Source organism: Anomaloglossus baeobatrachus, chromosome 6 (genome assembly GCF_048569485.1).
Source record: "Anomaloglossus baeobatrachus isolate aAnoBae1 chromosome 6, aAnoBae1.hap1, whole genome shotgun sequence".
In the NCBI taxonomy this organism is placed as follows: Eukaryota; Metazoa; Chordata; class Amphibia; order Anura; family Aromobatidae; genus Anomaloglossus; species Anomaloglossus baeobatrachus.
The window spans coordinates 527,206,700-527,233,519 of NC_134358.1; the positions used below are offsets into that span (position 1 = coordinate 527,206,700).

General features: G+C 50.2%; 1 protein-coding gene across 1 annotated transcript in view; it reads right to left on the reverse strand.

Annotated features, from left to right (window-relative positions):
* Positions 1-14,571: 14,571 nt before the first annotated feature.
* The window catches only part of PDSS1 (decaprenyl diphosphate synthase subunit 1), a 64,084-nt gene continuing 51,835 nt past the window's right edge, over positions 14,572-26,820 (reverse strand). The window contains exon 11 of the mRNA XM_075315536.1: positions 14,572-18,257. Within this exon, the coding sequence (XP_075171651.1) occupies positions 18,117-18,257 (141 nt within the window). The 3' untranslated portion in view covers positions 14,572-18,116. The remainder of the gene's footprint in view (positions 18,258-26,820) is intronic.

A 26,820-nucleotide genomic window follows, 5' to 3' on the forward strand; every position in this document is an offset into this window, starting at 1 on the left:
GCTGCAGAGGCTCGTAACCAAGGTAATCATTGGGTAACTTGCTTGGATACCCGATATTTACCGTGGTTACGAGTGTCTGCAGCTGCTAGGATCCGGGCTGCCTGCTCCCTGCACACGTAACCAAGAATAAACATCGGGTAACGAAGACCGCGGTTACCCGATGTTTACATTGGTTACGAGCGTCCTCCCGCGCTCAGGCGGGGGAGAGTGGAGAGAGGGAGGGAGGGGGAGGGAGGAAGGTGGAGAGAGGGACTGATCACCCGAGGCTGGTTTCTGGGCATGCTCAGTAGAGCATGCAGGATCCTGTCTATCAGCATGCCAGCGTTCACATACGTTTGCGTGCAGTATAGTCAGGATCCAGCAATTTGCAGTATTTGGACGCAGCTCAAAAACGCTACAAGTAGTGTTTTTGAAAAAAGTTAAAAAACTGCAAGTCGCTGGATCCTCACTATAACGCACGCAAACGCTGGTGAACGCATGTTGACGCGAGTCCATTGCAAATGCATTGAAATGAAAATGCATTTGCACTGGATCCATTTTTGCGTTAAAAAAACGTTCATGACGGATGTTAAAAAAACGTAGTGTGAAAGCAGCCTTACTGATAAAAAAAAAACAACAAAAAAGCAAAAACCCACAGCAAGCAGCCCTGTAAGTGACACTTTGCTGCAGTCTGGGTCTCTACATTTTGCTGTTAGCAGATGGCAAAATATATGGTGTCTGAGTCCATACAGATTTTTACCGGTATTGTTAACTGCCCTTCAAGTTTAAAGGGGGTGACCATTAAATACATATTAGGGTCAAGTTGTCTAGAAACACAACGTCTGTTATGTTCAAGTGAACAGCGGTGAAAGTGACAATTTACCTTCGACATCATCGGCCTTCATTCACACATCAGCCCCCTCCCCATTTATTTATTCATTTTTTTTGTCAGACTCCTATTTATGACTCTTCCCCCCCCCCCCCCACCCCACCCCACCCCTTTACAATGGATACTGGGAAAACCTCTTAAATCAGGGTCAAGCATACCTATATAGAATTACCTTTACAAAGGCTAAAGAAGTGTGTGTGGAGCGAGTAGTTAACTATTTGTACTCGCTATGCTGTTAGCGAGTACTGTCCGCTACTCGCATATTCATTACGAGTAGCGGGTGCAATGTAAGTCAATGGGAAATACTCGCTAAGTCATCTCTTTTGATCATTAGGCTCAGTGCGTCACAGGTATTATATTATGCAATGCCACAAACAGGAGGAGGTGTTAAGGGCTCAGTCTTTTCGGTCACAGACTAACAATGTGGCTGTTGGCTCTTGACTCATGTTCAGAGAGTGGCAGGCCGTGCCGGCTGATGTCATGTCAGACTTGTATGAGTCTGACAGCGCATCACCGGCACAGCCGTGCACACTTCTGACAGGAGCGTGCATGTGTTTCGGAAACACATGGCTATTCACCATACTGACCCGCAGACACTTGCACTGCTTTCCCCACCTACCGGCCGTCCTGCCACCTGTGATTGGTTGCTGACACGTTACCACTCAGGGTGGGGGCACGTCTAACTGCAACCAATTACACTCACCGGTGGGTGGGTAAAACAATGAATATTGAATTGTCGGCTCTGGAAGGGAAAAGCGTTGTTGCCATGACACCGCCTCGGGTGCGTACACCGCGCGCATTCCTACCCCCTATCTCCTCCAGAAACGGTTTTAACTTCTGCATTCTGGTCCCCATAGACTTATGTGGGCACCGGAAGCCGGAGCGGATTTTTTTTTTTTAACTCCGCAGTGATCCGTCGGTCCTGGATTTTGGCGAATTCGATCAACTCTAGTCTTGAGGGCTTTTTGCTCAACTCTAGTATCCAGTTAGCACACACGCTGCAGCTGTACAGGGGTCCAAGAGGCTAGGAGCGCCCATTTCTACCTACAAAGCAGGTAAATAGTGCAATACAATGAGCTATTGGACTGCAAAGGGCGCATTTGCTGTCTTTACATGGGCCCTTTTTCTCTGCCAGTGATATATATCTATATATATCTATTTAGTATGCTGCCTGCTTGGAATCCTATGTATGGTGGATGGATCGCATTGGGGGTTTTCAGTTAACATACAGAGAGGAAACTTCTATCTTTGACGTCCATTAAACTGCGGCCTCACCTGTGGCTATCCTCCTCTGTTAGGACAACATAGCCAGATATCGTATTGGAAAAAACATTTTACTTTAAAGGCCATCTCCAAAATTTGTCTACAAAGGGGTCCAGGAAGCTGAGATGTAAGGGTCTCACACTGTAAAGATTACTTCAGTCATTGTCCTGAAGAAAAAGGAATTAAATTTATTTTTTAAGCGGCAACAAAAGCAACCACCCCCCCAAAAAAAATAAATTGCCGTTTTGTTGGACACAGCTCTGCTATAAAAGAATGACTAAAGCAAAACAAAAATCCTGTAAGATAGCCACATGCGAATCTACATGTAAGATGAATAGTTGCTTGTACGTGGGTGTCCTTTTTGATCAAGGGCGAAGGGCCACATCTGTGAGGATCCTGAATCCTTCGTGGATACGGAAGCGACTCTTTTCTATAAAGTGACCCGTGCATTTAGGTTTAGTGATACTTTGAGGGGGGTGTTTTGTATTTTATGCAGAGCTTTGCTGTGAAATCTTCTTTGTACCATTCTAACGCGCTCTTGTTATACACGACCTCTATCACGTAATTGTTCCTTTATTTTTAAATCGGGATTTTTTTTTCTTTTCTTCATTTGTATATAACCTGTTAAAATTTTATGTACAGTCTTTTATAATAAACCATTCTCCTATGTATTCCGATGCAGCCTTTGTTTCAGAATGGCACTCGTCGATCACAGGAGGAATGACAAAAATCCATAGGTTGTGTCATCGTCTTTTTTATTGATTGCGCAGGTTTTGGCCACATGCAAGTGGGACATACAGGGGCGATACATTCAGTGCATTGATCGAGGTGACAGCTATAATATATATATATATATATATATATATATATATAATTCATCTGCTCAAAAAGAAAAGGGAACATTGAAACAAGGATTTTGATGAGCCCTTTATTTTTTTGAGCAGTGTAGATATATATGTTGATAGGCTGAGATAGAGATATATATATATATATATATATATATATATATATATATATATATATATATATATATATATATAAATTACACGGAAGGATTATTAGTATGGTTCAATGGGGCCGAATACAAAAATAAAAGCTCTGGCACAAGTAGTGGCCATATGACACATACCGCCTGGCAAACAGTGCACTTTGCTTAGTTTCTGGCATAGTTCAAATCTATAGAAAAAAAAAAAAATGTAATATACAGCGTGTCACAAACCACCGGGGGGGTCACTCAGAAATCCCCCGCGCTGGCTACCAGTACGTCACAATCGGGGGGTAACAAGTGGGGGGTCACCCCTCCTTTATACCTCCCGACCGACAGACAGAGCACGTGACGCGCTCTCTAGCGCCCCTCTTATAGTCAGGCCAATTATGGAATTGCCCGACAATAAGCAAGGAGGCCGCTATACTACTTATGCCGATTATTGAAGGGTCCCCGGTGAGAGTAAGGTATATATTCCCCCGACCTCCGCGGGCGGAATATATAAAATCTCCCCGAATCTCACTGGCCTCCCCACAATAATCCTTGGCACAATTCGCTGCCACCAACCGATTTACGGTAACTATTAGCCGAACACACAGACGTGGGATTCAAGATCGAGATAACAGAACAGCCCAAGATTAATTATATAATTTAATCAGCCTAAAGCACACTAGAACTACAATATATACAATAGGGAATCTACAGAATATACATATGTCAGAGTACAGTTACAATCAAAGCATGGGTTACAAACAGGCATACACAGTTCCAGCAGTTACCTTGTTGCGTCTGGCCACAGGGGGGCGCTGTAGACCAGGTTTCCAGGAACTCCCACAGATGTTTCCTACACGTGCCCCCAGCGAGAAGAACGCTGGAAAATGGCCGAAGTAGGGTTATCAACCTGGGCAGATCCAGGTCCCCTCCTACCTTAGTGACCTCACAGGGAAGCACTGCCACTCCCCCTGCATGGATCAGAATTATCCAGCAAAGGGGATATTGGCCATAACTTTGCCTGGGAGCGTCGTAGGCGGACGCCAATGCTCTCATTGTGACAGTTATGAATTTAGCTACAGAACGAGGGGACTCATGACCTGTCTGCCAGTTCCCCATTGGCTGATATCACGCCTGGGGCATTTCCCAATGTCCTGCTCCCATAAAAAGGGTGTGCCGGCATCGTCCACATGCGGAGACACCATTTTTATGGTTGCCATATTTATCGGAAATATGGCTTGCGAGATATGAACCATTTTTTACTGGAGTCGTTCTGTCTGCTAGTTCCATAGCCTTGCTAACTAGCTAGCAGCTCCTACTACAGGGTGACGGCAGGGAGTCATCCTGTGTCCATTGTTCCCACACCACCTCATTTCCATATCACAGGACATGGCCATGGAATGGGTTGCTAAACAAGTTGTGTGAAGGAAAGGGGGGGGTGACACCAGGAGAGGGCTTCCTGACATAACTTGAATATCATGATTTATCGTCATATCTCCGGATTTACCTCACACCTCCCCCCTTTTGAGGGCGCTAGGGGGCAGCACACTCCGGTGTTCCCCCGTGCGCCCGTCCGCGACCTCTCCTTGTCGGGACAGCCCGTCTGCGTTACCGTGGTCACGGCCCCTTTTGTGGCGAATGGTGAAGTTGTATTGCTGGAGCGCAAGGCTCCATCGCAACAATCGCCCATTCGTCCCAGAGACGGTGTGCAACCAGCTGAGGGGATTGTGGTCCGTCTCCACGATGAAGTGGCGCCCGTATAGATAGGGTTGCAGACGCTGCAGGGCCCACACTATGGCCAGGCACTCCTTCTCCATCGTGGAATAGGCAACTTCCCTTGGTAACAGCTTCCTGCTCAGGTACAAGACTGGGTGCTCTTGGCTCGCAGAGTCCACCTGGCTGAGCACCGCACCGAGGCCGAAGTCACTGGCGTCGGTCTGTACTACAAACGGCCGCGTGAAGTCGGCTGCCTGTAGCACGGGCGGGCTGGACAGGGCGTCCTTTAGGGCCCGGAAGGCTGTCTCGCAGTCCATTGTCCAATCGACTGCAGAGGGCAGCTTCTTCTTGGTGAGGTCCGTCAAGGGCTTTGCCAGGCTACTATAGCATGGAACAAACCTCCTATAGTACCCAGCGGTCCCCAAGAAGGACATCACCTGCTTCTTGGTCCTGGGGGTGGGCCAGGATGCGATGGCTTCCACTTTCTCAGGCTCGGGCTTCAGTGTTCTCCCACCTACCCGGTGACCGAGGTACTGGACCTCGCTCATGGCCAGCTGACACTTTCCCGGCTTGATGGTCAAACCTGCCCGGTGGACCCGCCTGAGCACCTGTGCTAGATGCTCTAGGTGATCTTCCCAGGTGGGACTGAAGACGGCAATGTCATCCAGGTACGCGGCCGCGTACCCGTCAAGTCCCTTGAGCAGGGTGTTGACCATCCGCTGGAAAGTGGCAGGGGCATTCCTCATCCCGAATGGCATCACCGTGGACTCGTACAGTCCAAATGGGGTAATAAAGGCAGAGCGTTCCCTGGCCTGGCGAGTCAGGGGGATCTGCCAATATCCCCGGCTCAGATCCATGATGGTCAGGTACTGAGCCCCGGCCAACTGATCGAGCAGGTCATCGATGCGTGGCATTGGGTACGCATCGGCGACCGTGACCGCATTGAGCCCCCTGTAGTCCACGCAGAACCGAGTGGTTCGGTCCTTCTTAGGGACGAGGACTACAGGCGAGGCCCAAGCGCTGTTGGATGCCTGGATCACCCCCAGCTTCAGCATCTCGTCAATCTCCTGGCGCATGTGTTGCTGCACCTCCAGGGAGACCCAATATGCTGAACGCCGGATCGGGGGATGATCCCCAGTGTCCACGTGATGGACAGCCAAGTCAGTCCTTCCGGGCTGGTTGGTAAACAACCCCCGGAAGGGGTGTAGGGTGGCCCACAGCTGGGACCGTTGGTCCTCCAAGAGCTGGTGGCCAACCTCCACATCCTCAATGGATCCGCCTGCCCTAACCTGGGCTAGCATATCCAAGAGGGTTTCCGCTTCTCCCTCCTCGGGCAGGTTGCACACGGGGAGCGCACATGCCTCCCGCTCATGATGTGCCTTCATCATGTTCACATGGAAGGGCTTCCGCCTTCCACGGGCAGGGTCCAGGGTGACCAGGTACGTTACAGGGTTGAGCTGCTGGTACACGAGGTATGGGCCTTCCCAGGCTGCCTGAAGCTTGTCCTGTGGTACGGGGACCAGTACCCACACCTTTTGACCCACTTGGTAGGTCCTCTCACAAGCGTTCTGGTCGTACCAACGCTTCTGATCGGCCTGGGCTTGAGCCATATTGTCGTGTACCAGTTGCGTCAAGGCCTGCATTTTGTCCCGGAAGCGCATGACATACTCGATAACCGACACTCCAGGGGTGGCCAAATCCCCTTCCCAAGCCTCTTTCACCAGAGCCAGGGGGCCCCGCACACGTCGCCCGTACAGGAGCTCAAACGGTGAGAATCCTGTTGAGGCCTGTGGAACCTCCCGGTAAGCAAATAACAGGTGTGGGAGATACCGCTCCCAGTCACGCCCATGGGAGTCGACCAACATCTTAAGCATCTGCTTTAAGGTGCCATTGAACCGCTCGCACAGGCCATTAGTCTGTGGATGGTACGGGCTGGCCACCAGATGTCGCACCTGGACTTGCTTACAGAGGGCCTCCATCAGCTGGGACATGAATTGGGTCCCCCGGTCAGTGAGCATTTCCTGGGGAAAACCCACTCGGGAGAAAATCTCCAGCAATGCGGTGGCCACCTTGTCAGCCCGCATGGACGACAAGGCCACTGCCTCTGGGTACCGGGTGGCATAGTCCACTACCGTCAGTATGAAGCGTTTCCCGGAGCTGCTGGGGATGGCCAGCGGGCCGACCAGATCCACAGCCACCCTCCTGAAAGGCTCATCGATGATTGGCAGAGATACCAGTGGGGCTTTGGGGCGTGGCCCCGCCTTCCCCACTCTCTGACAGGTTTCACACGAACGGCAGTAGGCAGCCACATCGGCCCCCATTTTTGGCCAGTAGAAATGCTGGTTTAACCTGGCCTTGGTCTTAGCGATCCCTAGGTGTCCGGCCATCGGAATCTCATGTGCGATCCGCAACAACTCCGTCCGGAACGGATAGGGTACCACCAACTGTCGGTCCCTGGGCCACGCCTCCGGTGAACCCTGCTGGACCGTGGCCCGGTACAGCCGTCCTTGGTCCCAGACCACTCGCTCCGGGTCCGAGTCCGAGGGAGGCTGTGCCGCCTGCTCCTTAAGAGCTTTCAGGCTGTCGTCAGCTTCTAACGCTGCCTGAAACCCCTGACTAGATGTGGCCAGAATCGACGAGACTGTCACATCTTCAGTCAGTACCCCGGGACCTGTGTCCTGGCCTCCACCTGACTCGGCTGCCACTTGGTCAGAAGGGGAAGAGCTATCGGACCTCCGGGAGGCCCCTTGGCTTCCAGCACTCCCACTGCGGGTGACAGCGGCCACAGCAGCTGCGACCGTGGGTCGTGCCTGCTCCTCCTCCGTTCCTGACCAAGTCGCCGGTTCAGGCAGACCTACCTGGCTTCCTGACACCCCGGTTGTGGGGGAACCATGCACCGAGATCTTACCTGGGAGCACTTCCGCTCCTGGACCGGCCCCAATCTCACCTGCCTGTTCCCCTCCTGCAGCAACAGAACCCCGCTGTGAAATCTCTGGGGACCCCACATTTGCTGTGGTAGCCCCCACCCCACACACTGGTCCTCCCCCTGCAGCACCCTGCTCTCTGCTTATCCCTGCAGAGGGCAACAGATCCCAGCTCACAGGCTGGTTACTTGTAGAGGCATTGTCACACCTTTCTCTGACCCCCTCCCCTGTCACAGCTGCAGCTGTGTGTGTGTCTATGGTGTCTATGCAAGCAGAAATATCAGAGTTCACTCCCTCCTCCCTTACATCATTCATAGATAACACATTAACATTGTCCGGAGGCATGTCAGTACTGGCTGAAGGTTCAGCCCTTGGTTGGGGCCCGAACTGGGAGGTTATCTGCCCCAAATCTGTCCCAAGTAGCACGTTTGCAGGGATCCGATCAGTTACCCCCACCTCCCTCACCCCCCGCCCTGCGCCCCAGTCCACATAAATGTCAGCAACAGGCAGCGCCGGGTCAGTGCCTCCAATCCCGGAGACAGCGAGGGTTTTTCCAGGGATCAAGTCTTGGGGGGACACCATCTCAGGCCGCACCAGAGTCACCTCCGAGGCGCTGTCTCGCAGTCCTATGGTCACAGACCGGCCGACGGTGACAGGTTGGAAGCTGTCCAGGGACCTACCACCACCCCCACCCACACAATACACCTTGGGCGGCCCTTGGGACGGGGACGGAGCCGGGGCCTTGGGACGCTGAGGGCACATGGCCTTGAAGTGTCCAGGTAGGTTGCACTGGTGGCACCGTCTTGGCTCTGCCACGGGCCTGGAGAGGGGAGTTGAGGGGGACACCCCCTGCAGTCTAGGGGCAGGTGGGGCAGTCGCAGAATTCATCTTACCCCCTCTCCAGGTGCTGCTGGTGGCCGCTCTCCTGGCCTCAGGGGCCCGGTTGTTGGTGTAGTCATCGGCAAGGGCAGCTGTAGCCGTGGACCCCTTTGGCTTCTGGTCTCGGATGAACTGGCGGAGATCCTCAGGGCAGTTCCACAAGAGTTGCTCCGTGATGAACAAGTCCAGGATCTCCGGTCCGGTGGAAAGCTGCAGGCCTTGGGTCCAGTGGTCGGCAGCTCGGGCAAGTGCCCGCCGGTGGTCAGCCCAGGAGTCCTTTGGTCCCTTCTGTAGGCTCCGGAACTTCTTGCGGTAGGACTCCGGGGTGAGGTTGTACTGTTGGATCAGGGCCCGCTTGATGGTGTCGTAGCCCTGATCTGCCTCAGCAGGCAAGTCCCCAAGGACATCCAGGGCCTTACCCCTTAAACGGGGGGTCAGGTATTTGGCCCACTGGTCCTTGTCCAGATGGTGCTGCAAGCAAGTCCGTTCAAAAGCAGTCAAGAAAGAGTCCAAGTCTCCATCCTTCTCCAGCACTGGGAAGTCCTCAACACGGACCTTTGGAAGTTTGGTGTTTTGAAGGTCACATGTGGCTGATGAGGGCCGGAGCTGAGCTAGCTGCAGCTGGTAGTCACGGTCTGCCTGTCGCTCTCGCTCTTCACGCGCTGCCTGCCGCTCTCGCTCCGCAGCCTCACGCTCTGCGTGCCGCTCTGCCCTGCGCTCTGCCAGGAGTTCCTTGTAGCCCTTCTGGTCTCCAGCCTGGAGAAGGGCCATAGCCATTTGAAGAAGGCTATCCGAGCCTCCCAGGCTCGGTGGAATGGCACGTGGTGATCTGCGGCACGCTGCGGAGCCTGGTGATTCACTGTCCCTTTCAGAGCGGAGGGCTGGCATCTGGCTCGTTGAGGAACCTTGGGTGAGCTCCTCCTCATCTTGTCCAGCAGTGCCAGGTTGCGCAATGTCCTCGGCAGAACGGTTTTCTGGCGTCGAGCTCCTGGAGGACTCGTGGGCAACCTCCTCATTGCTGTCCACAGCACCGTCCTCCCTCTCTTCGGCTCCTGCCTTAGCATTGGCCAGTTGCATAGCTCTGCTCCTGGTGCCATCAGCCATTCTTGCAGACTTTTGGTCACTGACACAGAACTGACACCTGATGCCTCCACACACCTTACAGTATCTGCACTCTGACACTCTAGTGTTGAGCTAGTCTGAAGACCCCAGCAGCCACAGCTGCTGCAGGCAGTCTTTAGTGTCTGGGAGTATGGGTCTCACACTCACACACACTATTATCTCGATCCCACCGCTATGCCACCAATATGTCACAAACCACCGGGGGGGTCACTCAGAAATCCCCCGCGCTGGCTACCAGTACGTCACAATCGGGGGGTAACAAGTGGGGGGTCACCCCTCCTTTATACCTCCCGACCGACAGACAGAGCACGTGACGCGCTCTCTAGCGCCCCTCTTATAGTCAGGCCAATTATGGAATTGCCCGACAATAAGCAAGGAGGCCGCTATACTACTTATGCCGATTATTGAAGGGTCCCCGGTGAGAGTAAGGTATATATTCCCCCGACCTCCGCGGGCGGAATATATAAAATCTCCCCGAATCTCACTGGCCTCCCCACAATAATCCTTGGCACAATTCGCTGCCACCAACCGATTTACGGTAACTATTAGCCGAACACACAGACGTGGGATTCAAGATCGAGATAACAGAACAGCCCAAGATTAATTATATAATTTAATCAGCCTAAAGCACACTAGAACTACAATATATACAATAGGGAATCTACAGAATATACATATGTCAGAGTACAGTTACAATCAAAGCATGGGTTACAAACAGGCATACACAGTTCCAGCAGTTACCTTGTTGCGTCTGGCCACAGGGGGGCGCTGTAGACCAGGTTTCCAGGAACTCCCACAGATGTTTCCTACACGTGCCCCCAGCGAGAAGAACGCTGGAAAATGGCCGAAGTAGGGTTATCAACCTGGGCAGATCCAGGTCCCCTCCTACCTTAGTGACCTCACAGGGAAGCACTGCCACTCCCCCTGCATGGATCAGAATTATCCAGCAAAGGGGATATTGGCCATAACTTTGCCTGGGAGCGTCGTAGGCGGACGCCAATGCTCTCATTGTGACAGTTATGAATTTAGCTACAGAACGAGGGGACTCATGACCTGTCTGCCAGTTCCCCATTGGCTGATATCACGCCTGGGGCATTTCCCAATGTCCTGCTCCCATAAAAAGGGTGTGCCGGCATCGTCCACATGCGGAGACACCATTTTTATGGTTGCCATATTTATCGGAAATATGGCTTGCGAGATATGAACCATTTTTTACTGGAGTCGTTCTGTCTGCTAGTTCCATAGCCTTGCTAACTAGCTAGCAGCTCCTACTACAGGGTGACGGCAGGGAGTCATCCTGTGTCCATTGTTCCCACACCACCTCATTTCCATATCACAGGACATGGCCATGGAATGGGTTGCTAAACAAGTTGTGTGAAGGAAAGGGGGGGGTGACACCAGGAGAGGGCTTCCTGACATAACTTGAATATCATGATTTATCGTCATATCTCCGGATTTACCTCACACAGCGTCTGGTGCCCTTTTACTTCACAGTCTATAACATTGTAGGCAAAAAAAAAAAAGTCATGAATATTATATTTATATATAGTTTTATAGGACGTTAACTGTATGTGAATGTCAGCAGGTTTTTGCTATGTAATCTGAGTGCAGCATCATGTAAGGGCAAAATCCTTGATTCCAGCAATGTGTCACTTACTGGGCTGCTTGGTGCAGTTTTGATAAAATCATTGTTTTATCTCCTGCAGGTGTTTGAATTTTGATCTTTCTATCACTCCGCCCCCCACCTCAGATTAGCAGCTTTCTGCCTATGCACAGTGTACACAGAAAGCTGCCAATCGGTGATGGAAGCATGATGTTTGACTACCTGGCAGCGGGTTTACTAGTCTCCCCTAGCAAGCTTCTGCTAAGGACACAGTGATTTTATAAAAACTACAGCAAGCCACCTAGTAAGTGACACGTCACTGGAAACCGGGTCTCTGCCCCTATGTTATGCTTTTCTTAGATTAGGTAGCAAAAACCTGGTGACAGATTCCCTTTCAAGGGGTTGTCCAGCCTAAGAAAAAAAAAAAGAGGACTGTAGTCGCTGTTTGTTGAATCGCGTCAGTGTGCAATGCGCACCGTATCACAATTCCACTGTATCCCCCATGCGGGTGGGTGGGAAATCCTGTGACTGCATGTATCAGATTTGCAAACTTGCGGTCACCTCCTTCTAGTGGAGGAGAGAATCCACCCGAGGAATAGAGGTTGATTATGGCACAACACACAAGTGATTCAGCAGTCTACAATCAGTGACTGCGATGTTTCTCCTTACACTGGAAAACCCCTTTAAGGTGGATCTATCATCCGTCCTGTCTGACGGCAATAAACAATATGGGGGGGAAGGGTAATGTAAAGCTCCACAATTTATACTATTACAGCAGTTTTTTACAGTATTTCTTTAGTAAACCCTGGAGTACATTTGTCCATCACTGACCGACAGTAACACAGGGAAATACCCTGGAGTACATTTGTCCATCACTGACCGACAGTAACACAGGGAAATCTTTCATTCTCCTTTTTTCTCCTCTCCAATTGAAATTGAGAATATGTCATGGATCTGCAGATCTTTGCAGCGGCCACTACACATTATACAGAGCTGTGCGGTTTACTACCCTGATCAGTGTGAGTGCTGAGAGTCAGACTTCCTCCAATCTGAAATTAATGACAAGTGAGCACTCCCATGCTCCAGTGCTCGGTAATCAAAACGAGCAGGTCGGACACTTAATGGGCGCGACCTAGCTCCAGAGTATAATAGAAGTCAATGGGAAATTCGAGCATTTTTCCGGACAAATGCTTGAGTTTCCCATTGACTTCCGTTACATTTGGTATGCAAGTGGAGCCCATATAACCTGCTCGTTTCGAGTACCGAGCATGGTAGTGCTCACTCATCACTATTAGACTGGCTTCACACGATGGTGAGTGCATCGGATGCCATATGCTAATGTCCCTCGGTTCCTGCTGTGCTACGAGTATGAGTAGAGGGTCATGTGACTGTGACCCGATCCTGCGATCGGATCACAGCTGCGGAGGTGGGGGAGGGATTAAGCTCGATCGCCTCCATTGTCAGCTGATGAGATTATCGCACTGCACTTGGATGTCATGGATTTTTTTTACTCGTACCGATAGACTTGTATGGGTGCGAGTGAGACGTCTCTCACTCACAATCGCAGCATGCTGCAACTTTTCGCTCATCTAGAATCTGGATGAGAAAAGAAGCTGACCATCTGCTCTCATTGAATAACACTGGATCCGAGTTCAATGTGAGATTTTCTCATACTGCACTCGTTCGACTGTACCCTTAAAGGGAATCTGTCAGCAGGTTCTTGCTACTTCATCTGAGATCAGCATGATGTAAGCAAAGATATTCTGAATCCAACGATGTATCACTTAGATTACTGGGTGCAGCCGATCTGACACTATCAGAATTTTTAGCTTTAGTCATGTAGCAGAGCTGAGAGAGTTGTGCTGCCCACACCAGGCTCTGTATAAAGATTGTACATTGATAGTGGGGTGTCAATCACAGCAGGGGTCGTGCCGGACTTCCCTGCACAAGTTTCTAGTCTTTTAGGCTAGTTTCACACATCTGGCTTTCTGCTGGATTCGGTGCACGCCAGTACAGTGTATACAGTACAATGGCAGCGTGACAAGCGCCGGTCATATGCTGTCATGTGACCAGAACATGTGACTCGGAAGTTGCGGCGCTGCCATTGTACTGTATACACTGTACTGGCGTGCACCGCATCCGGTCTTAAGTGTCCTTGCTGCTTAAACATAGCAAAGCCTGTAACAAAACAGGCTTCCCTGAACTTTGTTAACCCTTGCAGCATGCTGCCTTTAGCTTACATAGCAAAAACCTGCTGGCAGATTCCCTTTAATGATCTCTTGGAAGGAAGCCTCAATAATAGTACATGCCTACATCACCCTTTTAAGCCTAATTATTTTTTTTTTGTGTGAGGAGTCTTCTTGACATTACGACAATTTAAGCCACATGCGATGATTCTGAAAAAGACTTAAAAGGATTCTCCAAGAATCTTTTTTTCTTGTTCTTTCCTATGTTCTCAGGGATAAATCTCAGACAACCCCCTTAAAGCAATGGCCCTTTTTAAATATTTCCGTGGCCTCTTCAGTATTTGTTCTTTACTAGTGATGAGCAAGCACGACCATGCTCGGGACTCGTAACCAGACGCTCGGAATTGCAACACAAGTACCTGAGTATAATGGAAGTCAATGGCGCACTTGAGTGGTTTCCTGGAATAATACTTGAGTTCCCTATTGACTTCCATTATAGTTGCTCAAGTCGCGCCCGTCCGAGCATCCAACTACTCGTTCCGAGCACCAGAGCATGGTAGTGCTCGCTCATCACTAGTCTTTACCACATTCTAACCATCAGTAAATATCAAGCCTTACACAGACAAACTAATGCCATCTATTTTAAAAAAATGTGCTGTAATGTGGATTACATCTATACCTTTATTTTAGAAATTGAGGGTTTATAATTAAGAGAAATTTAATGTTGAATTTTTATGCAAATGAGCTGGAAGTGCTGTGGGCATGGCCTGCTGCTTCCTCCTCCGATCTGAGATTGACAGGTCATCCTTCTTTCAGTGACTTGCTTCTTCTGGTCAAGATTTAGTGCTGTAATCAGCATGACAGTGCCTTTACAGACATTGCATTAGTTGAGGGTATAAAAACCCAATGACAGGTTCCCTTTAAGGCTGCTTTCACACTACGTTTTTTTTTTTTTAGCATGCGTCATGAACGTTTTTTGCTGGAAAAGTGGATCTTGTTTTTACAAAAAAAAAAAAAACACAAAACACATGCATGTGTTAATTTGCAGGATTCTGTCACTTGAAGTTTATGGGCGGGTATTGAAGTCATGTGATCGGGAGTGAGGGGAAATGAACGTGATAGACTGGGAGCCGGCTTCTGACAGCTGCAGACACTGGTAACCAAGGTAAAAATCGGTTAACTAAGCGAAGTGCTTTGCTTGGATACCCGATATTTACCTTGGTTACGAGCATCTGCAGCTGCAAGGACCTGGCCTGCCTGCTCTCTGCAAACGTAACCAAGGTACACATCGGGTAACTAAGCGAAGTGCTTTGCTTAGTTACCCGATATTTACCTTGGTTACGAGCGTCCGCCGCTTGGGATCGGGAGAGACTGATCACGCCAGGCTGGTTTCTGGGTATGCTCAGTAGAGCAAGCAGGATCCTGTCTATCAGCATGCCAGCGTTCACATACGTTTGCGTGCAGTATAGTCAGGATCCAGTGGAAAAACAGTATTTGCACACAGCTCAAAAACGCTACAAGTAGCGTTTTGAAAAAAGTTAAACTGCAAGTTGCTGGATCCTCACTATAACACACGCAAACACATGTTGACGCGAGTCCATTGCAAATGCATTGAAATGAAAACGCATTTGCACTGGATCCCTTTTTGCATTAAAAACGTTCATGACTCATGTTAAAAAAAAAAAACGTAGTGTGAAAGCAGCCTAAGAGGGTTGTCTACATCGAACCTTGCCTTAAAGGGTTTTTTGGAATGACAGTGGTTTGCAGAAACCTCTTCACCCCCCCCCCCTTTCATATCACTACACTGGAGGAGAAAGCTGAAATAACGACAGATGTCATGCAAAACAGCAGTCTAATGCAGCACACAGGCACGTACATAGAAGACGCACAGTTCTGGTCAGAATAATGGAATTGTGTCCGCGCCAATCTCTGTATCCTGAGACTTTTCCCTTCCAAAGGCTTCCTAAACATCAACAAGGACTCCAGTCTAAACCAACTCCTTTGTGTCCAGTTTCTGTTTTTTTTTGTTTTTTTTTATATTGGTCAAAAGTTTTGTAAAAAAAAAAAATAAATAAATCTAGGGTTATATGAGAATAGTGGCAGAAATGACATGGAGATGTAGCACTCTCTTCCTTATGCTGTGTGCTGATAGCTAATGTGACACATCATATACAGTAGTGAGCGGGCACTACCATGCTCAGGGACTCCGTACTCATTAAGAGCAGTTGTATGCTCAGATGGGCATGATTTGGGTACCATGGAAGTCAATAAGGGACTCAATTTTTCCAGATTTCCTAGAAAAACGTGAGTCCCCATTGACTTCCATTATACTCTGTGCTTGAGACGTGCCTATCCGAGAATCCAACTGGTCTTAACGAGCACGGAGCACCTGAACATGGTAGTGCTCACTCATCACTAATCATATATCTATTGCTAAATCCACCAACTAGAAATCCATAAGGCCGGAGTCACACTTGCGTGTATCTCGCACGAGTCTCGCATCACATCACCTGGCATGGCCTGATGCTCTCCGGACAGGAGCATCTCAGCTACATAGAAATACATGCAGCCGACCTGCTCCTGTCAGGAGAGTGTGTGTCCGTGCCGGGTGATGCGATGCGAGACACGCGCAAGGGTGACTCTGGCCTAATAGGACTTTATTTTCAGGACTTAAAAGGGGTTGCCTAGTCTTGTGTTGCCCCTTTATGTGACTGCAGTATTTTGAACCCCTACAGCGTGCCCAATGCATGCTGTCAGGATTCTCCAATGTCACTACAGAGTGGTTGGTGGTCATGTGAAAAGTATGTAATTTCCATTTATGTGGTCTGGTGCCAATTAGATGTAATTGGCCTTGCTCAATACAGGTGAATTGTACAAAGCTAATGCAAGTCTAGTCAGAATGTGTCCAGAATTATTGATATGGCATACTTGAGGTCAGGTGACTGCTCGGTCCGGTCTTGGCCACAACACTAGAGAATCCTGACAGTGTGCGCTGTAATGATTTTGAAGTTTGCAGTCACAGAGTTACAGCAGACTCTCAGCGCAAGACTGAACAACCCCTTTAACATCATATTAGTGGTGGGGCTCATCATTCTTTGTTTGAGCAGTGGGGAGAGGCACCTTCTGCAGCCAAATTGTCTTAAGGGCAGAGAGAGGCTACAGAGGTGTAGGTAGAGTTGGTGCAGGAGCTTCCCCCAAAACAATACCGTTGGGCTATACGAAAAGACCAATAAATATTATTGAAGACCCCATTATAGTTGGGAACCCTGTTGGAGATTTTGCATTGTTGCCTACAAACGTCAAGTCTAGCCAGTGAGTAGGGGTGAGGGAGGAAATAGCTGATATCATACATCCGATAAATGTAAATGGGTTCTGATTGTAAAATAAGACTAAAGATCAAAAGTAAACGAAGTTGAATGAATAGTTAGGCTTGTTTTCTGTATTTTCTACAATGATCACATTTTATTATACGGTAATAGATTTGGGTGATGGCACAACACTGAAACATGGGGACCGATGTGATAATGTAACTACTGTGTTGTCAACTGACACCTGTTCACACCTACTGGACGTGCGGGTCAGTCTTTTGTTATAAATGTTATAATGTAGACATTTCTGCACCCTATGAAAGGCCTGTAATGGTTAAAGAGATGGTATATCACTAGTAGGATACTGAAAGCCTATACAAAGGGTAGGTCAACTATCAGATCGGTGGGGGTCCAGCTCTGGCTGGTAACTGCTGACCATAGGGTGACGGGTGTTGGACCCCCACCGGTCTGATAGTGATGGTCATCCTAGGCAGAGGTTGTCCGTATCATACTAGTGGAAAAACCTTTCAACATAGGCTCCTGTATTCAGATTCAACAGTTAATTACACATTTTGGAGGATTATTTTGTTTTACCATAAATTGGGAATATTTTGGACACCGCTGATCTCAGATGTTCTCCTATATTTTAGGATTGTCTTGCTCAGCCCCTAATGATACACATTCAGCTAGACTTTGAGGCAAAGCGACTAGGGATGATCGAATACCACAACTATCAGACTTCGCGAATATCCGACGAATAGGTCAACACTATGCGAATATTCGATGCGCAATGTAAGTCTATGGGAAACCCAAATAATTGTTATTCGGGTTTCCCATAGACTTACATTGCACATCGAATATTCGTGAATAGTTGAATAGCGGCGAATATTCGCGAAGTCTGATATTTGTGGTATTCGCTTATGCCTAAAAGTGACCCGTCAATGCCATTTCCATCAATTCCGACAATGATATTTCATCCTTTCATTGCTAAATTAAAAATAAATAAACTTTGCTTCAAGTTTCAGAATAGATTTTATCCCGCTGTAAATCTCTCCCCCCCTCATTCATACATATGGCTTCCACTGATAAAATCTAACCATAAAAAAAAAGAAAAAAAATACAGTACTGTCAAGGTGAAAGGCATAATAAACATCTTGAATAATTGTCTTTTTTTTTGGTGGCCCGCACATGAAGCAAAACCGGCTGTGTTTCGGTGAGTGTTGCTTGAGGCACTATTTGGTGGCAGCTCCTGGTACAGTTCCAGTTGTCGGTCATTTATCCCTCGTGAGCACGGTCTCTGTCAGCTGGATGAGGGCGTCTCTCTCGGGGGACGGCTGCAGCTTGCTGATCTCGCGGATTGCTTCATTACAGTAGCGCTGGGCGAGGTAGGTGGTTTGGTGGACGCCATCGCTCTGGTTGGCAGAAAGAAAGCGTTACTCATTGGTGCTTCATTTATTGGGGTTGTAGCACCCAGATCCTCCCCAATATCTATCATTTTGCAGGAAGCCTCCACATTAGTATAAAGCCCCACTCCACAATTTTTTTTTTTTTTTTTAATTGCACCGCTGGAGTGGTGCTTTAAACCTAAGTCACCTTCTTTCTGTCTTATACTCGCCTGCTGCCATCTTTATCCAATGTCACGCTTGTCTCTGACACTTTTTAACCTGTCGGTGGCTCCAGTGTTTCATGGAGTGCGCCGGAGGTCACTTTTCAATAAAAAAGAGAATTTTGTTTACTTACCGTAAATTCTTTTTCTTATAGTTCCGACATGGGAGACCCAGACCATGGGGTGTATAGCTTCTGCCTCCGGAGGACACACAAAGTACTACACTAAAAGTGTAGCTCCTCCCTCCGAGCATATACACCCCCCGGATGACAAATCCACCCAGTTTAGTGCAAAAGCTGAAGGAGGACATCCACCCATAAGTAGAGATAGAGTAAAACCCGGAATAACCGGAACCTCTGTCTACAACAACAGCCGGTGAAAAACACACGGAACAAGAAAACTGCCAACAGGCAACAGGGAGGGTGCTGGGTCTCCCATGTCGGAACTATAAGAAAAAGAATTTACGGTAAGTAAACAAAATTCTCTTTTTCTTCATCGTTCCTTATGGGAGACCCAGACCATGGGACGTCTCAAAGCAGTCCATGGGTGGGAAATAAACAGAAACTGAGAAGTAGGCAAAACCTAACTTCACAAATGGGCGACAGCCGCCCGAAGGATGCGTCTGCCCAAGCTCGCATCTGCCGAAGCATGCACTTGGTAGTGCTTCGAAAAGGTGTGCAAACTAGACCAAGTGGCAGCCTGACAGACCTGCTGAGCCGTAGCCTGGTGCCTGAAAACCCAAGAGGCACCGACAGCTCTGGTCGAGTGCGCCTTAATCCCCGGCGGGGGAGGCACCTGAGAACATTGGTAGGCATCGGATATGGCCGACCTAATCCAACGAGCTAGGGTCGGTTTAGAAGCCGAGAGGCCCTTACGCTGACCAGTGGTCAGCACAAAGAGAGAGGTGCACCGCCTAAGAACAGCGGTGCGTGACACATAGATCCGGAGCGTCCGCACCAAATCTAAAGCATGCAACGCTTTCTCAAAGCGATGCACAGGGGCCGAACAAAGGGAAGACAATGAAATGTCCTGGTTAAGGTGGAAAGGAGACACCACCTTAGGGAGAAAGCCCGGAGTCGGACGGAGAACCACCTTGTCTTGGTGAAAAGAAGGGAATTTTGTACTTACCGTAAATTCCTTTTCTTCTAGCTCTTATTGGGAGACCCAGACAATTGGGTGTATAGCTACTGCCTCCGGAGGTCACACAAAGTATTACACTAAAAAGTGTAAGGCCCCTCCCCTTCTGGCTATACACCCCCCGTGGGATCACGGGCTTACTCAGTTTTAGTGCCAAAGCAAGAAGGAGGAAAGCCAATAACTGGTTTAAACAAATTCACTCCGAATAACATCGGAGAACTGCAAACCGTTCAACATGAATAACATGTGTACCCGCAACAAACCAAGAATCCCGAAGGACAACAGGGCGGGTGCTGGGTCTCCCAATAAGAGCTAGAAGAAAAGGAATTTACGGTAAGTACAAAATTCCCTTCTTCTTCAGCGCTCTATTGGGAGACCCAGACAATTGGGACGTTCAAAAGCTGTCCCTGGGTGGGTAAATAAATACCTCTTGATAGGGCTGCAAGACAGCGCTCCCCTACGGGGAGGCCCCTGCCGCCTGCAGTACTCTTCTACCTAGGCCGGCATCCGCCGAAGCATAGGTATGCACCTGATAATGTTTGGTGAAAATGTGCAGACTCGACCAGGTAGCTGCCTGGCACACCTGTTGAGCCGTAGCCTGGTGGCGTAATGCCCAGGACACACCCACGGCTCTGGTTGAATGGGCCTTCAGCCCTGATGGAACCGGAAGCTCAGCAGAACGGTAGGCTTCAAGAATTGGTTCTTTGAGCCATCGAGCCATGTTGGCTTTAGAAGCCTGCAATCCCTTGCGCGTACCAGCGACAAGGACAAACAGTGCATCAGATCGGCGCATAGGCGCCGTGCGGGAAAAGTAGATCCTGAGTCCTCTGACCAGATCTAACAAATGTAAACCCGTTTCAAACCGGTGAGTCGGATGAGGACAAAATGAAGGTAATGATATATCCTGATTAAGCTGAAACGCGGATACTACCTTAGGGAGAAACTCCTGAATGGAGCGCAACACTACCTAGTCCTGGTGAAACACCAGGAAGGGAGCCTGATATGACAGAGCTGCCAGCTCATACACTCGCCGAAGAAACGTGATCGCCCTAGAAAAGCCACTTTCTGTGACAGGCGAGAAAGGGGAAACTCCCATCAGAGGCTCGAAAGGCGGCTTCTGGAGAGCAACGAGTACCTCGTTCAGATCCCATGGATCTAACGGCCGCTCGTACGGGGGCACAATATGACACTCCCTGTAGCAACGTGCGCACCTAAGGAAGACGTGCTAGACGCTTCTGAAACAACACGGATAGTGCCGAGACTTGCCCTTAAAGGGAGCCGAGCGACCAACCGTTTTCCCGACCAGAGTGCAGGAGGGCAGGCAAAGTAGGCAAAGCCGATGGCCAGGGATACACTCCCTGAGCAAAACACCAAGATAAGAATATCTTCCACGAGTTGTGGAATATCTTGGCAAACCGCGGCTGGCGAGCCCGTCTCATTGTGACCCTGACGTAATGCTCACAGTCGACTGACGGTGAGATGCCACAGATCTCGGTACCACAACCTCCTCGGCCAGTCTGGGGCGACGAGAATAGTGCGGCAGCAATCGGAAGCTGGAACTGCGACCAATCTTGAGCCAAGGCGCCTGTCGCCAGAGCTCCCGCCATGAAAATCGAGACCTTGTAGTTGCCGAGACGCCATGATGTCGACGTCCGTCCTCATCCCGCGGCTACCGATTTCTTGAAGCCAAACGGGAGCAGGTCCCATTCCCCTGCGTCCACGTCCTCGCGACTGAGGAAGACTTGCTTCCTAGTGTTGTACGTCCGGAATGTGTACGCCACCGCTGTGGATAGTCCGACTGAATTCGGTTCTGATTGCATTCCAGCCACTGCAGGAAAGCTTGCAGTGCAAGATACACTGCCCAGAGCTCTAGACCACTGAGTTGAAGAGTGGACTCCTCTGAAGACGGTCTTTGACCGTCTGTGAAAGGGGGACGTTACTGTGTAGGAACATCGACTTCCTTCCCCTTAGCGAAGAATCTTCTAATGATGCGGACGCAGATGAAACTGCGTGAAAAGGCTCGCCTCTGGATGAGGCGCCTCCTTGAAGGAGAGACTGCACCCTCGTCTGTAGTGAACGCTGTTTGTCCAGCGGAATTCACTATCACTGAGAGAGTGTGAAAACTCTATGCCAAGATATGCCAGCGATTGGGTTCAACTTAGAAGAAGTCAAAGACCTCCCCGAAACTCTGGGAAGGGTCCAGCGCCATGTTCAGGTTGTGTTGGCATGCTTCTAAAAGAGAGTGCCTTGACAAGTAGATTGTCCAAGAAAGGGATCACAGAGTGACCGTAAGAGCGCGGGACTGCTCCCACTGCTGCCATGAACTTGGTGAAAAACCCGTGGGGCTGTCGCCAGCCGAAGGGTAGGGCTACAAAACGAACTATGCCCGTAGCCAACGCCGGTGCCTTGGAGCAATCGGCACGTGGAGATAAGCATCCTAATGTCTATGGATGTTAGGAAAAACTCTTTGAGACAGTGAGGCAATGACGGAGCGGAGTGATTCCCTCCGGAACCGCCTGGTTGTCACGTGCTTGTTAAGCAGTTTAAATTCCAGAACGGGACGGAAGGAGCCGTCCTATCTTGGCACCACGACCAGGTCGAAGCAAAAGGCGTAACTGGTTCCTGAAGAGGAACAGGGATTACCACTCGTCCTGCCTGCAGAAGAGCCTCGGCTCGGTCGGAGAGGTAGTTTGAGACAAACTGACTCTCTCTCACCGGCCTTTGACCTGTGGTAGGTAAATGTCGCTAAAGCGGGGGAGTCTGCTCCCCGCGGTTGCGGAGTGAGAAGGCTGAAAATTATGAGAAAAAAACGCTTTGGTAGCGATTCCTCCGGCTGCCTTCCCCGGGCGTACTTGAGCCTGCTAGGAATCTATGCCCTTCTGGGCCTTTTGAGTCGTTTTGGACAGTTGAATGAATTCATTCAACCCTTACCAACAGACTATCACTAGATAAAGGCAACCTGGTTAAGCACTTTGTTGGAAGAAGCATCTGATCCAATCTGTTAACCACTAGGCTCTGCGTAAAAAATACGGAGATGGCCGATGCCACCGCCGTCCGGCTCGTAGAGTCTCGGACAGCCTTAACAGCATGGTTCGCCATGCGGCGATTGCGAGATTACAGACGCTGCTGAGACCGAGATGTACCGGTGACAGCGTCCCTCTGCGCAACACTATCTGAAATAGCTTGGAGTGCCTTCACGGCTGCGACTGCCGGAGCAACCGACCTGCCGATAGCTTCATAGACAGATTGCGGCCAGAACCTATCTATCTGTCAATGGCATTTTGACGTGAAGCCCCATCCACCACTACAACTATAGATCCAGCTGCAAGCCTGGAGATCGGGAGATCCACATTTGGACCTGGGCTAGCGCTTGTCCAATCAGGGAGGAGAGTGTCTCATTAATACGGTCGGAGAACGCTTATCGTGAAAAGCGTTGCGTTTCTGGACTGCATCTCTAGGATCAGAGGGCCAGACGAGTACGCAATTGCTTGCGATATTAGAAAAGAGATCTCCCCTGCTGTGAAGCTGACTCTTTCACTGATGGAGTCGAGGGCTATTCCCAGCGAGCCTGCTTAGGCCCTCTTGAACTGACGTCCGTGTCGGAGCCTGCCCCCTGGGACGCGTGAAAACCACCCTGGAGCCTTGAGCTGCTCCTCAAATCATGGTGGCCAGGGGCATTGCAACTATATTGCCCAAGGTCTGCGTGGGCTGCCAGACTGTAAGATGTCAGCCATAGTCACAGCCAATATAACAGCGGAAAGAAACTGCAATTTCGTCCCTGTCTCTGGACAGGAAGCACAGGTGGTTCTTTTAACCACATATAGCCGAAAACCCCGGTCAAGCAATTGCCCGCACTGGGGTCCTAGACTCGTATTACATGCAGTACAAGCAACATATAAGTCCTCATTGGCCTTTTCTTTTTCTGCTGTTGTTGTCTAGCTATCTAAGTGCATAGCCTAGGATAGCGACCGTACAGTAAATAATCATACAAGCATGAAGTACAAATAAACACTTCAGCTCATGTAGTACACGCAGCATTGAAAACTTGTGGCTTGGCACATTAGCTCTTCTGCTGCTGTTGTCTATTTATCCAGGAGCTTGAGACAAGGATAGCGACATACAGTGAATGTATAGCATTCAAGCACGAAGTACAAGTAAACACTTCAGCACCTGTAGTACCCGCAGCATTGAAAACTTGTGGCTTGGCACATTAGCTCTTCTGCTGCTATTGTCTATATATCTAGGAGTATGAGACAAGGATAGCGACATACAGTGAATGTATAGCATACAAGCCTGAAGTACAAGTAAACACTTCAGCACATGTAGTACACGCAGCATTGAAACTTGTGGCTTAGCACATTAGGCCTTCTGCTGCTATTGTCTATATATCTAGGAGTATGAGACAAGGATAGCGACATACAGTGAATGTATCGCATACAAACATGACAGTAAACACTGCCAGCACATGCAAATGCAGCAGCCTTGCAAGCTGGTGCCTTGGCACCACTGCTCTACTGCTGCTGTTGTCTAGTTAACTAGGAGCATGAGGCAAGGATAGCGACATACAGGAAATGTATAGCAGACAAGCATGACAGAAAAACACTGCAGTACAAGCAAATCAAGCAGCATTGAGAGCCTGTGCCTTGGCAGCCTTGCCTTACTGCTGCTATTGTCTGTTTAACTAGGTGCATTAGCCAAGAAAAACGACATATAGTGCATGTATAGCATGACAATAAACCCAATTGCAGCACCTGCAAACGAAGTGGCAATGAAAGCTTGTGCCTTGGCACTTTGCTGTTGCCAAATCTGCCAACAAACACTGCAGACTAATCATTGAACACTTGTCTAGCCATCTAGGAGAGTATGCCCAGAATAGCGACAGTACAGTGCTGCATCGCATATCCGCACACAGTTCAAAAGCCCACTTCAGTATTAGTGGGACCAGTACTGCCTATCGCCCGCCCAGCGCGAGTATGAGGTCGCTCAAAAACCTGTGCCTGGTTCCGTTCTCCCAGAGTGGAAACCATAATGGCTGCCGGCTTCTCTTCCACGTCCTGTGCAGAGGGGCGGGCCGTGGGCGAGCCCCAGCCAAGAGCGGGAACCCGGCATCTCACTGTGTTCAGTGAGAGGGGGCTGGAGAATGCAAAGCAGACTCCAGCTCCCTGCGCTGAGATCTGTACAGCGTCCCGCCCCTCCTCTGACTGGCAGGGCTGGGGGCGGGAACGAAGCGGTGCCAGGCCTCAGAAGCCGGGGACTAAAGTTACAGGCGCCCCCGCCGTAAAAGCGCGGTCGGCGCCAAGTCCCCGGCGCACTACAAGTCACATCAGCGCCGCCGCCGTATGAGCGGTCGGCGCAAGTTCCTAAACATGACCCGTCGCTCAGCCATGGCTGCAGCAACATAAGCCCATCACTAATGTCCCCGGCGCACTATAACGCCCAGCAAGCCCGGAGCGTGCTGTGCTTGCCGGAGACACCGAGTACCTGACCGATGCAGGGCCTTGTCCCTGATAGTACTCGTGCTCCACATCCATCAGGTTCTTCTGGGTCTGTGGATGGAGCCCGGCCTCAGGGCTTGGAGGCCGACAGATCCCACTTCCACAGGGCCCTCCAAGGGGATGTGGAAGGAAAACAGCATGTGGGGCTCCGGCCTCTGTACCAGCAATAGGTACCTCAACCTTGCAACACCATCTGGTGAGAAGGGAGCATGCTGGGGACACTATATGTGTCCTCTTTTCTTCCATCCGAGATAGTCAGCAGCTACTGCTGACTATACAATGTGGAGCTATGCGTGGATGTATGACCTCCTTCGCACACAAAGCTAAAACTGAGTAAGCCCGTGATCCCACGGGGGGTGTATAGCCAGAAGGGGAGGGGCCTTACACTTTTTAGTGTAATACTTTGTGTGACCTCCGGAGGCAGTAGCTATACACCCAATTGTCTGGGTCTCCCAATAGAGCGCTGAAGAAAACCAAAAAGGGTGACTCCGAAGAGAGCCCAGTCAAATCAGAGACTCTCCTGAGAGAAGTTATGGCCACTTTCTGTGAAAGACGAAACAACGAAACCACCCTAAGAGGCTCAAAGGGGGGTTTCTGTAAGGCCGTGAGGACCAGACTAAGGTCCCAGGGATCCAGAGGCCGCCGGTAAGGCGGAATGATGAGAGATGCGCCCTGCATGAAGGTGCGCACCTGGGCCAGTCGGGCGATACGCCGCTGGAACAACACTGACAGAGCCGAGACCTGTCCCTTGAGGGAATTGAGGGACAGTCCTAGCTGCAGACCGGACTGTAGAAAGGACAGGATGGTCGGCAAGGAAAACGGCCAAGGAGCATGGCCGGAAAAGCGACACCAGGACAGGAAAATTCTCCAAGTCCTGTGGTAAATCCTGGCCGAGGAAGACTTCCGAGCCTGAGTCATAGTGGAGATGACCTCGGAAGGAATGCCTGAAGCCGTAAGGATCCAGGGCTCAAGAGCCACGCCGTCAATCTGAGAGCCGCAGAATTCTGGCGGAAAACGGACCCTGTGAGAGAAGGTCTGGGTGGTCCGGGAGATGCCACGGCACCTCTACGGACAGACGGAGCAGGTCTGGGAACCAAGCTCGCCTGGGCCAGTCTGGGGCGATGAGTACGACCCGACGGCCCTCCATTCTGATCTTGCGCAGGACTCTGGGCAAGAGAGCTAGAGGGGGAAACACGTAGGCCAGGCGGAACTGGGACCAATCCTGAACCAGCACGTCCGCCGCCAAGGCCTGAGGATCGTGGGAGCGAGCCACGTAAACCGGGACCTTGTTGTTGTGCCGGGATGCCATTAGATCCACTTCCGGAGTGCCCCACTTGTGGCAGATTGACCGGAACACTGCCGGATGCAGGGCCCACTCGCCGCTGTCCACGGTTTGACGGCTGAGATAATCTGCCTCCCAGTTTTCTACGCCTGGGATGTGGACTGCGGATATGGTGGACTTGGAGTCTTCCGTCCATTGAAGGATGCGTTGAATTTCCAACAGGGCTAGGCGGCTGCGAGTCCCGCCCTGGTGATTGATGTAGGCAACTGCTGTCGCGTTGTCTGACTGGACTCTAATGTGCCTGCCCGCCAACAGGTGGTGAAAAACTACGAGAGCTAGGAGTACAGCCCTGATTTCCAGCACCTTGATCGAGAGGGCTGATTCGGACGGAGTCCAAGTGCCCTGTGCTCGGTGGTGGAGAAACACTGCTCCCCAGCGGGATAGACTGGCATCCG